The sequence below is a fragment of the Miniopterus schreibersii genome (genome assembly GCF_964146895.1).
Source record: "Miniopterus schreibersii genome assembly, chromosome: 12".
Taxonomy (NCBI): Eukaryota; Metazoa; Chordata; class Mammalia; order Chiroptera; family Miniopteridae; genus Miniopterus; species Miniopterus schreibersii.
Window position 1 is genome coordinate 12,091,162 of NC_138112.1, and position 15,306 is coordinate 12,106,467.

At 44.1% G+C, this 15,306-nt stretch overlaps 1 protein-coding gene across 1 annotated transcript in view; it reads left to right on the forward strand.

The window, feature by feature from the left end:
- The first annotated feature begins 1,238 nt into the window (after positions 1-1,238).
- The window catches only part of SLC35F2 (solute carrier family 35 member F2), a 52,823-nt gene continuing 38,755 nt past the window's right edge, over positions 1,239-15,306 (forward strand). Inside the window, exon 1 of the mRNA XM_081152915.1 lies at positions 1,239-1,549. Coding sequence (XP_081009041.1) covers positions 1,446-1,549 — 104 coding nt within the window. The 5' untranslated portion in view covers positions 1,239-1,445. The remainder of the gene's footprint in view (positions 1,550-15,306) is intronic.

The window sequence follows — 15,306 nt, forward strand, 5'->3', positions numbered from 1 at the left end:
TCCCTCTCCCTGTAGGAGCATCACCTTGACCTTCCAGGATTCTAAGCTCCAAGGGCCCTTCCTTTGCCTATATACCTTGTTTCCTAAGCCCATTTCTTCTACAAATTATTTATTTTACGGCTGTGATTTTTAAAATAAATGTTCTCTTATAGTCTGAATCTTTACTCTGAACTCAAATACTGAGGTTGCTGAACCCAGGTCCGGGTTGACCCCACGGGTCTAACACCTGGTGCCAGTTCCCCCCACCCCCAACACTTCCCTATATCTTAACTTTTTCATTCAAAAATAGCTAGAGAAAATCCATCAGTCATCTCTCTATGGATGACCATGTTCTTAATTTTCATTTTCCCTCCTCTCAATTTAACAATTGAAAAAAGTCATTTCACTCAGGTTTTGGGGTTCCTAAAGTTGCTGGGCTTGGGATTCCTTAAGCTGCATTTCAGCTTTCAAAATCTATTTTCTTTCTTGAAATCTTCTCAAAGAACTATCTACCCATTTGCATTAACATTTACTTCCCTCCTTCCTCACTTCTACCCTCTCCCACCTTACCCAAGGAAGGAGGTGATTAGGGGGAAAAATGGTCCCAATACCTTTTCTTTTGTCTTCCTGCTCTCCTTTCCAGAAGCAGGGGGTCCCCCAAGCCCACCCACGTCCCGTCAGTGAGGGTCAGGAACTTTTGGACCCCAAGTCCTAGTCCCTCCAGATGCACAAAAGCGTGGGAAGGGAGGCGTCGCCCAGGCCTAGGGCGCGCGGGCTGAGCGCCAGGGGTTGGCGCGGTCCCCTGGGCTGGCACCTCCCAGGCGACTCTGAACACTGAGAGGCGAGCCCAACGCTCCGGGCCAGGCGCCGCGCCGCCAAGGCACGTTTCCAGGCTCCCTTCAAGATTTTACCCCTGTTTCTCGAAGAAAAGGAACATAACTAAAGGCGTCTTCAGTCCTTTTAGGTGGAAAAGACGTTTTCTAAATTAGCCCGGGGGCGGGAGACTGGGAGGCGAAGGGAGGGGCCAGCTGGTTCATTCCAGTTTGCAAAGTTCAAGGGAGTTGCTAAACCACCGCTTCTTAAGTTAGGCGCGCGGGCGTCACCTCGTCTCACCTCTCCTGCCGGTTTTGAACAAGGGGCCATAAAAACCCGGAGCGCACACGAGGCGTCACCCGGCGCTGGGGCTCCACTGCCGAGGCGGAAAAAGCGAGCGCCCTTTCCCCTCCCGCTCCCCCCGAGGTGCCGGGCTGTAATCTGCAAATGTATTACCGTCTGGCCCCAGGGGCTTGACAGTTAATGATTTGCCGCAGAAGGAGCCCGCGGGGGCAGCCAGAGGGCCGAGCGAGCGCGGGCGCGCGGGCGCAGGGCCCGAGCCGAGCCCCCGCCGGCCTCGCAGGCGCCGCCTCCCGTCTTCCGGGCCCGGGCACATCTGGGGGTTCCGGGCGTCGGAGACCGCCGGCGCCCCGATGGAGGCAGCCCTGCCGGCGGGACGCGGCGCCCCGCAGCCGGAGGGCCCCCCGGACCCGGTCGCCGGCCTGCTGCACAGGCTGAAAGGCAAACTCTTCACCTGGTGAGTGCGAGGGGCGCGCGGCGGGAGCGCGGGGCGCCGCGGCCCCGGACCCGGCTCCATCGCACGTGGCCGCGGAGCACCCCGCGGGGTGGCCGGGGAGAGGCGGCGGCGGCGGCGGGGACTTTGGAGCCGGTTGGGGCGACTCAACACGTGCAGCGGGGATGCAGCGCCTTACCTGGCTTTGTGCGGCGCTGGGCGCGCCTCCCTCGGTGCCTTCTTAGGAATCGCGGGAACGCATTTCGGAGGATTGGGGGGAGGGGGGGGCGCGAAATTCACCCTGTCGGCGCCGTTAGGTCGGTGGCGTGTGGCCTGCCGGCGGGGAGGGAGGGGCGAAGTCCCCAGGGATGCTGTGAAGGAGGGGTGCCCACCCTCGGGCTTGGCAGGTGGGTGAGCTCCGCTTCCCTGCGCCCCCCGCGCTCCTGCGGCCGAGCCCGTCTGGCGGGGCCCTGAAGCTGCGCTAACAGATGAGTGCACCCGAGTGAGGAATCTGGGCGAAGTTGTGCGCTCCCGCCCCGGGGTAGCCCGGAGCCTGCCGCCCTGGGCCCGGGCGAGGCGGCCGGGCCTCCTCCAGGGCTGGGGTGCGGGAAGCCTGCTCCCGTGTCCCTGTGGGAAGCAGCAGCGTGCGTAAGGGACTGAGCGACTCTGGGACGGAGAAAGCGTTTCTGTGGCTGCTGGAGGACTTGAATTCTGGAAATAAAAATAACCCAGGATCTAAATAATGAAAGGCAGCAGTTACTGAGCATTCACTGTGTCAAGTACTGTGCTTAGCGATTTAAATGGATAATCATGACCTCTTCGTGAGAGGGCACTATGGTTATACCCAGTTTGCAGATGGAGAAAGAGTAAAGAAGGCTCAGCATTTGGTCTAAGGCCACATGAGATGAGGTCTAAGGAACGGTGCGGGCGAACTCCAGTCCAAATTGCAGCTTTAATCACTCCTGGCCCCTGGCTCGCCTCATTTGATTTTTTTTTTTTTTTTTTTAAGATTAACAAAGAGAATTTAAGTGCTCCCTTTGGCAGCACATACACAAGGAGAATTTCTCTTTAAAGATTGTGAAAACTATGTCCTGAAAAGCCAGACCATTTTCAAAACTAGATCAATAATACTGTATTCTCATCATATATAAATAAGTATAGTTTTAAATAAATGGATATGTTTAAAAGGGAAAGTTGACCCAAAATCACATTGTATGGTGCGGTCGCATATGTCCTGATAAATTTAACCCTAAGTTCTCAGCTGGGAGGCAGTATAGTGGAATGGCTAAGGCCACAGGTTCAGGACTCAAATCCTGTCTGTGCCACTTACCAGCTGGGTGACCTTGGGCAGGCCACTTAACTTCTCTGCTCTCGTTTTCTTATTTGCAAAGCAGAGATAATAATAGAACCTACCTTGAGGATGTTGTGAGGATTAAGTGGTTGACTACAGAGGAGTGGGTGGACAGGTTGCTCCTGCTATTACTCGTCAGGCACCGTTCCTCAGTGATGGGAAGCCGTGGTGTTGCCTCCGGAGATGCAAGCAGCCTTGATGCTGGGACAGACAATATGGCAGATAGCATTTTAGCAAGACCTAACAAGGTTTAGCAATCTTTTTTTCTCTTAATGTTCTAATATTTAAAAAATCTTGGTATGTTTTACAGTTCGGAGTACCTAATAGTGTCCTAAATATGAGATTTCTTCTGTCTCTGAACAGCTTTTATGGTATCTCCCTTGTGGATCTTTACTTCCTTGTGTGCGCGGGGCTGACGCTCTAAACCACTGAGCCGCACTGGCTAGGGCAAGGCCCAGAAATTTTTGCAGGAGCCATTTAGTGGTGTTTAACTGTAGGGGGTTCTTTGTTGAATTATAGTTGGTTAATTTGGTGAAATTTCAGGGGGATAGGCCAAGGGTATCTCTCACGCCACCATTGCTCTGACATCCCTGGTGATGTTTAACTGTACAGCCTTCATCTATTCATTCAACAAACATCTATGGGACTCTCACTGTTTGGACAGCACAGTCCTAAGCTGGTGTGTAGCTTTGCTGAAGGGTATTGTTCTGTAGTTTTATCTAAGCAAATTTGTAAATTGAGGGACTTTGTGGCCTGTGCAAGCTGGGGATTGGGAAACTCTAGACCCTACCAGTCTCTAAAATTATACCTCCTCCCTTCTCCTTTTTATTTGTGTGATTATTTACTTAATATCTGCCTCTTCTACTAGACTCCGGGAGGTGGGGAATCCTATCTAGTATTGGTCACTATTGTATAATCTGCCAAGCACAGCGTCTATCTTGCAGTAGATACACAATGAATATCAGATAATTGAATGGATCCCTAATTCCAAATAAGAATTTTTATAATAGATCACATCTCTTTTTTAAAGTAAGTTTTTCATTCAGCGCTATATGACACAGTCATGTTATTTTGTTCATCTAGTCCAGTGTTTCTCAATTGCAGCCTTATTGACATTTTGGGTTGAATAATTATTGTGGTGGGTTGTCCTGTACATTGTAGGATGTAGCAGCATCCCTGGCCCTTACCCACTAGATGCCATTATCCCCCCCCCCCCCCCCCCCCCCGTGTTGTAACAATCAAAAATCTCTCCAGACATAGTCAAATGTCTCTTTAGGGGACAAAACCACCCCCGGTTGAGAACCACTGAACTAGCCTATTGTTTCTAACTGCTGCAGACAATTCTGGGCCTCCGTGGTACTCCAGTGGTGGACACTTAGGTAGTTTCCAGCTCCCGGCCTCCACAAACAACACTGTGATCAGCATTCTCATACATGTCCCCGTATGTACCGGGAAGAGCCAGTGGCCAGGCCCGGTTCTGAGTCCTTCCAGGTTACTTTAAGTCGAAGGGAGGGATGAACCCAGGATAGAGAATCCTTGGGCACCACAGAACCACTGTTGATTGCTATTGTTTGGCGCCCCTTCATCAGGCTATTCTGTGACAATGGCTTTGTCCTCAGTTGGTCTGGAAGGAGCAAGAGGAGGCTTTTTCACCAGGGTTCAGCCCATTAGCCCCAGGAGCTTGGAGGAGGTGGGTGGAAAAAAGATCTCTGGCTGGACAGCCTGAACCTTTTTATTAGCTTCTCAATATAGCAAGGCGTTGTTAAAGGGACAGTCAGTAATTGTCCCCACGAATATAGGGGAGAGGTAAGTGCTGACTTTAAAAGCTTTCTTCCAGTGTGCCCTGGTTGTTCTCTGCCCCAGGCTATAGTCCTCTCCCCTTTACCAACCAGACCAGGCCTAGACAGCCTTTGGGTTATTCCCGCTTATCTCTGCTCCTTTCTTCTGGTTGATTTGGAAGAAGATGAGATGGCTGCCTGTGCTTATTTCCCGTCTCTCCAGCACTTCCAGACTTTTCTGGAGTTTACCTCCCGCTCCAATCCCCATTGTCACCACTTGAGGCTTTTATGATCTCTCATTGGACTCTTGTCATAGCTTCCATCCATGCCTCCAAATCATCTCACTATGCAGGAACCAGAGTGATGCCAAATAAAAGTAAAGGGTATCGATAGCTGCCATCAAATGAGAATTCACCCTGTAATTCACCCTGTATCGGGCATTCTACTTATATTTCATCAGTCCTTAGACAATCTTATGAAAGTAGTTTTTAAGTCTCTTTGACAGCAGATAAGTAACTTGCTCTAGGGCACATGGCTGGTGAGAGGCGAAGCTGAGATAGCTCATTTGATTCTAAGGACCAGACCCACTTGACTAGTTCAGAAATCTCACTGCATATTGTGGAGGCTGAAACATTTCCGCTTCCTCCCATCACTTGCACCAGTGATTTGCAAACTGGGAGACCTCTTTGGGTTCTCTGGAGGTTGCTCAGGGTCCATTATGGGGGCAAGTTGGGAAATAGTTGCTGGTGGGCTTCTGGCTCCCAGTGGCACCCTCCAGGTCTGTTGCTTTGCCTGTTTTGTTTTATAGTTGGGCCTTAATGCAAGATTTTTTTTTTTAAGTAGAGATAGAGAGACATCGATTTGTTGTTTCACTTATTTGTGCATTCATTGGTTGCTTCTTGTATGTGCCCTGCCGGGGATCAAACCCTCAACCTTGGTTTATTGGGATGACTCTGACCAACTGAGCTACCTGGCCAGGGCATATGCAGGGTGTTTGTTTGAAGAAAGCGTTCTGCAGCTAAAACAAGTCTGACCCACTAATTACTTGGTCAAGCTCCAGCTGTGGCTGATTCGACTTCTTCTGGCTGTTGTTGTTACCCTCCCCCTCTTTTCTCCCCCCTCCCCCTCCCCCTTCTCCTTCTTCCTTACCTGAACACAGTTATTACAGTTTTAGTGTGTTTTATTCTGGTAAAATATGTATAACATAAAATTTACCATTTTAACCGTTTTAAAGTGTATAATTCAGTGATGTTTATATTCACAGTGTTGTGCAGTCATCACTTCTCTCCATTTCCAGAACTTCTTCATCATCCCAAGTAGAAACTCTGTACCTGTTAAACACTGACTCTGCCTCCCTTTCTCCCCTTAGCCCCTGGTGACAACCATTCTACTCTTTGTCCCTATGAATGTGACTATTCTAGATTGCTCCTATAAGGGGAACCATGCAATATTTACCCTTTTGTGAGAGCTCGAGCTTCTTGACATGAACCTCCAGGTCCTCTGTCACTGTCCCTCATCCCCCTGGCAGGCTCATCTCCTGGACTGTCCATCTCTCATGTGACTCTCCAATGACACAACAAGCCTCCATTTCCTTTCACACACCATAATCCGCCCCATTACACCTGTTTTCCCTCCTTGAATACTTTTCCTGTTTGACCTTTTCTCATAGCTGCTTAAAGACTGTAGCCTTTTTCCCTGACTCCTTTCTGTCTCACCTCCCATACAGCTGGGTTGGGTGCCCTTTCTCTGTACCCTTCAGGTACCTGTTCCTAACTCATTACATTTACCATGAAGTAAGAGGTAATTATCACTAGCTTGGGAGAATGCCTTAAGGCCAGAGATGGTAGTTCTTTTTTTTTTTTTTTTAATTTTTAAAATTTATTGATATGAGAGAGAGGAACGTCAGTTTGTTGTTCCACTTGTTCATGCATTCACCGGTTGCTTCAGTGTATGTGCCCTGACCAGAGACTGAGCCTGCAACCTTGGCTCACTGAGACCGTGCTCTAACCAACTGAGCTACCCAGCCAGGGCGGTAGTTCATCTTTCAAGTACCTGTTTTTTGAACTGAAATGGTAGTAATTGGTTTTTAGGAACAGTAAAACCTATTTACAATCAAATTTGGTAAATAAGATGTAGGAATTAGAACTGAAATAAAATTAGGCTGTTTTGGAAGAGAAGTTTTGAACGTAGCCACATCTGTGGAAGAAGTGAATTACCTCCCAAGGTAACTACTTGTGTATATAAGGTTTTGTAAGTTTATTAAAAACTTCCTTATTAATTACTGAGGATCATCAGAGGAAACGAACCATTTTATACAGGTGAATTTTACAAGTAACTTAAGACTCTTTTAAGTATTAAATTTACTTTTAAATCCAACTGAATGGCACTATGTAATGGATTACTCACTTCTGTTAATTTTTTACATAATTTTGGGTGGCAGTTCTGCAACATTTAATTGGTTTGTATCAAACAACTTTATAGTGTAGGCTAACCTGTTGACTTACTTGCAACTAATCCTGGAGATTTTACCAAGAAAAAAAATGAAACATTATTTAAAAGTCTTCATGGTACATTTAAAACATATATGGGCCCGGCTGGAGTGACTCAGAGGTTGAGCATTGACCTATGATCCAGGAGATTGTGGTTTGATTTCTGGTCAGGGCACATGCAGGGGTTTCAGGCTTGATCCCCAGTAAGGGGTGTGCAGGAGGCAGCCGATCAGTGACTCTCTCATCAGTGATGTTTTTGTCTCTCCCTCTCTCTGAAATCAATACTAAAAAAATAAAAATAAAACATATATGGGACTGCTCACCTTTTAATAAACAGCATATCACCTTTTCTTCATGATTCAGGATCATCATTATGAAATTTATTCTGCTGAGTGGTGGTAATATGCTTAGGGGCCATCGAAGTGAATTATTTTTCCTGACTTTATTCTTACAGTGGACACTCATGATTTTTTCTGTTACTAAGCATATCTCTGGAAGCTTTCATTCTTTCTAAATTACCATTTTTAACCAGTTAACACTAGACACCAGATAACCCAGTTCCTTAAATATATCTTTATTGATTTCAGAGAGAGGAAAGGAGAGGGAGAGAGAGAGATAGAAACATCAGTGATGAGAGAGTCATTGATCGAGCCCACAACCTGGGCATGTGCCCTGACCGGGAATCGAACCCCGATCGCCTGGATCCTAGGTCGACGCTCAACCCCTGAGCCACGCCTGGCCGGGCCCCAGTTCCTTAGAACTGCTTGTACTGAAAGTATAAATAGTCCCTGTATAAAAATGTAAATGGTTTTCATTTTAATAAATTATAAAAGCCTTTAGTCCACAGATTTTGAGACTTTTTCTGGGGGGAGAGGATGGTTACAGTAGTCTGTGTTAGTCATTAGATAAGGTGGTTATTTATGTTAATGTTGCAGTGATAGAGTCCAAGAAAAACCACAGAAAAGTCCCAAACTTGTTTCTAGTCATTCCTTGGTAACCAGAGCATTTAAGGAACAAATCCTTATTGAGAGCTTGTGACTAGTGTTTTGCTATGATAAGCTTGTCCAGAAGTGTTTAGGAGAACACTTCCCAAGCTTTTCATAGTGGTATCAAGCCAGAGATAAAAATAGTAATAAGCCAATCTTTCTTGAGAACAGCTTACTTAGAGTACCTAGAGCAACCCACTATTCGAGGACCTTACGGTAGATTAACTTGTGTAATCTTTACAATAATTTTCTGCAGTGTTATACTACTATCATTGCCAGCCCCATTTGACCTGTGGAAACTGGGGCACAGAGAGGTCATGTTATTTTCCCTAATAGGATTAGTCACATAGTAGTAAGGAACACAACCAGATTTTCCCCTTTGTGTTCCTAACGACTGTGATACCTTTTCTTTAGTGAGCTGGGCAATGAACAGAAAAAACAAGCCTTGGACAATTTACACCACACCCTTATCCGAAGCTTTTTCTAAGCTATTTGTATCCTCAGGGGTGCCAGAGAGTATATAAAGTCACAGGATAAATATAATGTGTCTTCCTGAAGCATCATTTAATCTATTTGTTAGACTCCAGTCGCACAGAAATGGATTAATCATAATCCCTAGCTCACGACACACTTCCAGTGTTGGCGCATGAATGGCTAAATTAATTGTTTTTATGCAGTGGGTTTCTGTAAACCACCACCAGCCCTAAAATGAGAATTGTGATGTTAATGTACATCTACGTTTTGGCCATTCCTTCTTCTCAACCAAAGATAATCATCATTCTGAATCTCCTTTCATTATTTCCTTGCTCTCATTTTTATATAGTTTTGTACCTCTTTGTATTTCTAAATACGTTTTTTATTATCTTTTTTTACTTTATTAAAGAGATATTATACTATATGTAATCTATTGGGATTTATCCTGCCCCCATCACATTGCTAGGATTCATTCATATTGTTGCCTGATGCTGCAAAACACTCACTTTGGCTCTATATAATATTCTTTCCTGTGAATATACCACACTTTATTTATTCATTCTGTTCATGGGAACCTGTTTTTCCCCCAGGATTTTTGCTGTACTGAGCAGGACTTCTAGAAACATTCCTCTGCTTGTTGCCTATTGATCACATGTAAGAGCTTATTTTATGCACACACATCCACATTACACACATCTAGGAAGGGAACAGCTGAACCGCATGGTGCGTGACTGTTTGGCTTCATAAAATAATGCCAGTTTTTCCAAAGTGGTTGTACCAATTTACACTCCCACCAGCCAAGTATGAGTGCGTTTGCTAGCCCACTACGCTCCCTCCTACGTGATTCTGTTAAAATAATTTCAAAATGGCCTGGCCGGTGTGGCTCAGTGGTTGAGTGTGGACCTATGAACCAGGAGGTCACGATTTGATTCCCGGTCAGGGCACATGCCCGGGTATCTCTTAATTTGCATATCCCTGATGACTGATGAAGTCGGGTCTGTGATATATATTGACCTTATGTGTTTCCACATTACTTGTGAAATACAAGCATTTTAAAGGTAACACCTGAGAATGAAAGTAAACAAACAAAACCCTCAAGTTTTGAAACGTGGGGCTTGCATCAGGTTACCCACTAATGCTCTTTTGTTTCTCGCCTAGTGGAAGTTCGGTTGAAAAGTTGGAGCAGTTGGGAATTAGCTGGATTAAATTCGAGCAGCTAGAGCTGACTGAGGAGGGGAGGGAGTTTTTCTGGTTCGAGGCCTGTGGAGTGTTGAAAGGCTAACATGACTCACAGGAAATCTCCCTCACGCCTCCGTTTCCCCTGCCGGCGGGCCCCTTGGAACTTTCTAGGTCAGGCTTAGACTCCTGTTTTCCTCCGGTTTCCGGTTGGTGTTCGATGAGCACATCAGTTTGGTTGTTAGCAGAGAAATTCTCTGCACCACTGGCGTGGGTAAAAAAAGATTTATTACTTTACAGAATTCAGGGAGGGTTAACGTGCCAGACCACAGACAGCAGAGAAGCAGCCAGAGCTGGGACCCCAACCTGACGAGGTTCTCCATCCCTGCTGCTGATTTCACCCCCCTGACTGATTACCCTCCACAGAGGGTTACATCCTACAGTTTAAACCACACAAAACAAAAAGTAAACAAACAAAACCCTCAAGTTTTGAAACTGTGTTCTTGTTTTGTTAATCTACAAGGAGGTTCATTTAGATTTTACAATAGTTGAAAAATAGCCTTTCAAAACTTCCTATTCCATCTCAATGGACAAGCCATACTAGGAATTTAAAATTTTATGGGCAGGGCTTCCTGTCTGCCTGTTGGGAATGGGGTCACTGTGTCCTTCTGGGCGCCAGTGCCAGACATGGGTTTTATGCCTATCACAGGGTCCTAAACTCTTCATCGCTCTTGAAACCACAGTCGTGACCCAGCACTAATCGCAGGCTTCCTAGTGGGCCCTTCGTCACCCCTGCAGCCACCTGGCCAGCCCTCCTGGAGCTCCGGTTCCCGGCCTGTGGACTGCGGTCACACTGGTGCTCCCCCCCCCCCCGAGAATGTTCACAGAAGGGTCTGGGGGGAGGGAGGAACCCGGAGGGTAGAGGTCACGTCTTCCCCATACTGCCCGCAGTTTAGTGTAGACCCTCCGCCCAGCAGACTGTAGGACTCTGTCCTGTATCCAAGACGAGCAGGTGATTTGACAGTGTTTCACCTTTCTCATTTCAGCCAATCAAAAAATCAGCGGCCAGCGGGAGAATGCCATAAGTAGATTTTATGTCTTCTCTCTTTTTTAAAAAAAAAATAATTTCATTAAAACACTCCTTATTAAAATAACTGTAGAACATATAATCAAATGGGTTGTGGTAATCAGTGCCCATTGTTAGAGATGCAGGATCATCTGTATCAATTGATCTCCCTGCCTATATCATGATCCTCAATGCTTTTTATATATATTATTGTCAGGGAGGCAATGTGTAGAATGGGAAAAATGTACTTACCAATTTTCTGACCTTAGGCAAGTTACTGAACTTCTGAATAGCTGAAGCTCAGTTTCTCACTGGTACAGTTATAATCTCTATCTCACAAGAGTTTTTGTGAGATTTAAATGACAACATACAGGGTGGGGCAAAAGTAGGCTTACAGTTGTGAGTATGGGAAAGAGTTAATTTTTGTATTATTATTTGTTAATTATTATATTCTTTTTCCATACAAACAACTATAAACCTACTTTTGCGCCACCCTGTGTATAAGCACTTCATATGGCACCTGGCACAGTTATTTTTATTAAACCACCTCACTTTTGTTAGGCTAATAAGAAAGGTGTTTTGAGTCCCTGATGGGTGCAAGTAGTGTACGTATTTCCAATATAACAGTGATTATGAGCCACACTGCTTGGGTTGCTCTCCAGTTTCTATCATTTGCTACCTATGTGATATTGGGCAAGTTGTCTAACATCTCTGTGCCTTAAATTTCTTTATCTATAAATAGCAATAATAATAGTGTCTACATCATAGGATTGTTCAGAGAATTGAATGAATTAGGACTATGAAATAAGTGTAGGAATTATTGTTCATAATAATAGTAACAAATAACAGGAATAGTATAACAACAACAACAACAACAATAATAGTATCAATACTAGATATCGTATGGCTGTGTATATAAGGGAAGGGGCACAAAAGTATCCATGTCACAGTTTCTGCGTTTACAATCTAGTAACGCAAATGCAACAGACATATGAAACACTACAGGCAGAATGTGGAAAGTGGAGAAAGAGGGTTGCAACCCAAATGCCATCGGAATTGAGAGCTCATCATTCCCAAACTAGGTATCCTTTTTCTTATTTTTCTTCCCACAGTTATTTTTATTTTCTTGGCATAGTGGAACAGAAAGAATAGCTTTAGAATTTTGCTTGGCTTTTAATTCAGTGCTGCTATTTATTTACCACATGAATTTGGTTAAAACACTTGAACTTTGCAAAATGAAACCTATATTTTAGTGCTGTATGAAAATCCAATAAGTTAATGTACCTAAGAGCTTAGTTCAGTGACTGGCACTTGCCTCTCTTATTGTATGGAGGGTGAGTATCCGTGTTTCCCCTGTATTCTTGACTGTCTAAGAGTCATGCAGGACATAGTATATAAGAAAAAAATAACAGGGTTTGCAATTTTCACTTCTGTTGGTTTACCTAAAACTAGTTCTATAGTTTCTGGCTGGATGCACGGTTTTGTTTTCCTCCCTGGGAAATGATGAGAATGTTTTAATTCAGAATGGCTCCTGGTCAGTTTTGTCTGCAGTTATTTAATAGATTCTGCTCATTTGATGTGATTATCTCATTACTAAGGAAATTCATTTAGATGAATGTATATGGTTATAGATTTTTGATTCAAATATTGTTTTAAAGTATCATAAGCATTATTGACTTAGTTTATTAGTTTCTGTTGCTGTCATAACAAACTAACACAAAAGTAGAAGCTTAAAACAACACAGATTTATTATTTTACAGTTCGGTAGGGCAGAGACCTGACACAGGTCTCACTGGGCTAAAATCAAGTTGTCAGCAGGGTTGTGTTATTTTCTGGAGGCTATGGGGGGATTGTATTTCCTTGCCTTGTCCAGCTTCTAGAGTCTACCTGCATTCCTTGGCTCGTGGCTCCTTCCTCTACCTTCAAAGCCAGTAATGTATCTTACTGTCTCTTTTTCTGTAGTCACATCGCCCTCTGACAACAGTTTGGAAAGGTTTCTCCTTTTTTTTTAAAGCCAGATGTGAGGTGGTGTAACACATTTTTAAAAAAACCCCACATTTAAAAATTGATTTTAGAGAGAGGAAGAGAGAGCAAAACATCGATGTGAGAAAAACATCCATCAGTTGCCTCCCCTATGCGCTCCAACCAGGCATTGAACCTGCAGCCTGGGTCTGTGCCCTGACTGGGAATCAAACCCTCCACCTTTTAGTGTATGTGACAAAGCTCCAACCAACTGAGCCACACCAGCCAGGGCAAGGTTTCTCCTTTTAAGGACTCATGTTTAGATTGGGTTTACCAGGATATTCCAGGATACTCTCCCCATCTCAAGGTACTTAACTCTAATCACATCTGCAAAGTCCTTTTTGCCATGTAAAAGAAAAAAACTGTTTTCCTACACTCAATACTTCTGACAGTAATTACGTGGTTCTTTTTTTTCTCACATCAACCAATTCTCCAGACACAAACCAGGTATCTTATGATTTACTTATGACACTAGTTACCTGGAGTTAGCACAGACCCCACAGGGTAAGGGCTCAGTCCCACAAGATTACCCTCCTACTCCCCCAACCTCCATTTCAGACACCAGTCTCGAGTCTCAGGTTATCACCCTGTACTTCTAATCATCCAGGAGCCAAGACTAATATATATGTGTGTGTGTGTGTGTGTGTGTGTGTATATATAAATATATATATACACACACACATACATATATATCTTAATATATATGGTACCCCAAAAATGTATATACACACTTTGAATAATTATAGAAGCAGTGTTTATTAAAATATATTTCATTTTCAATATTGAGTTATCAGCTGTTACAGTGTGTACACATTTTTTGGGACACCCTGTATATCTCAATATCACAACAGACAAGGTGACCTAATCACAGGTTCTAGGGGACTGGGACATGAACATTTTTGGGGAACCATTATTCTGCCTACTACATTTGTTGATACAATCTAAAAATGGATCCATTAAATAGCTTTAGAGCACAAAGACCATCTGGATACTGGTAAAAATATAAACGATAATTCATAAAATGTCAAGGAAACCTTCTCTCAACTCATCTAACCCACAGTCTTTTGCACATGGTCAGTGTTTGAAATAATTAACCAAGAATTGATGAACTCTTTTCCAGTTGTACCCCAGGTTGGACGAGGTTTGGTAGCTGCTAATTCCTTAGAAGAAGTTGCATCTCCAGGCTTCAGTCATGCTGGAGAATTCACAACTCTGTTGCTGCTGCTGGGACAGCACAGCAGTTCCTGTTCCCTTTCTCTTGATCTGACAACTTGTGTCCATTTTTTTCTTTTTTGAAATTGATTTTAGAGAGAGGGAAGGGGGGGGAGAGAGAGAGAGAGAGAGAAACATCGATTTGTTTTTCCACTTATTTATGCATTCATTCATTGATTCTTGTGCCCTGACCAGGGATTGAACCCGCAACCTTGGCATATTGGGACGATGCTATAACCAAATGGGCTGCCCGGCCAGGGCCTTGTCTTCATTCTTTAAGTCTCAGATGAAATATCACGACATGAGTAAAGCCTTCCATGAAACCTCAGATTAGGTTAGGTCCCATCCTCATTGTTTCTTTACTGTTTTTCTTCACTGCTATATTGTGAATTCCATGAAAGCAGGGGCTCTATTATTTCTCTATATTCCCAGAGCCTGACACAGCGTCAGGAATCTACTAAGCACTAAACAAATATTTGCTGACTTGAACTGGGCACCATTAAGAAGATGGTAATAAGGGTCACTGTGAGTGATTGAAGTTGCCTGCCAGTTTGGACAGTTTCCACTAAGCAGGCAGAGAGGCATTCTACCTAGAGACATAGGTCCCTAGGTAGAAGTCTCAGAGTGGTGACTACCACAAAGCCTACCCCCTCTCCTGAAAAAAGACACAGGTATAAACTTGATCTGATCATTCCTGAGATAGATCAGCTCCCTTGGACAAGGCTGCAGTTTTCCAGGTGTGCTCTGTCCAGTCCATAGGTGTAGTTACCTTCAAATACCTCAAGTGGCACTTCTTTTTCCTCTCCACACTTCTCTCTCTTTGTGTATGTGTGAGAGAGAATGCGTGTTAAAGGTTTAGTAGCCAATCAAGGCATTGAGTGCTAGCTCCTTCAGCTAGCATCCATTTGATTTTTTGCTGAACTCTAATTTTCTATGGGTTAAGATATTGGTAGCTTTGTCTCTTATTGGCTGTGGGATGATATTGTGATGACTAAAGTTGCCAGGTGTTGCAGAAGGTTGTATATTTCAGTAGTGTGGACAAAATTTATTAACTGCTTGGAGTATTTTAGGATACATTTGCACACCAAATCCCAAGTAAAAGGTAAAATAATTATAATTCTGATACCTGATTTAATTCTATAATAACTGAGCCTGCAGCTATAGTGGAATATATTATATATTATAAAATATTTTGGAAATATAACAATAAAGTCATATTGAACGATC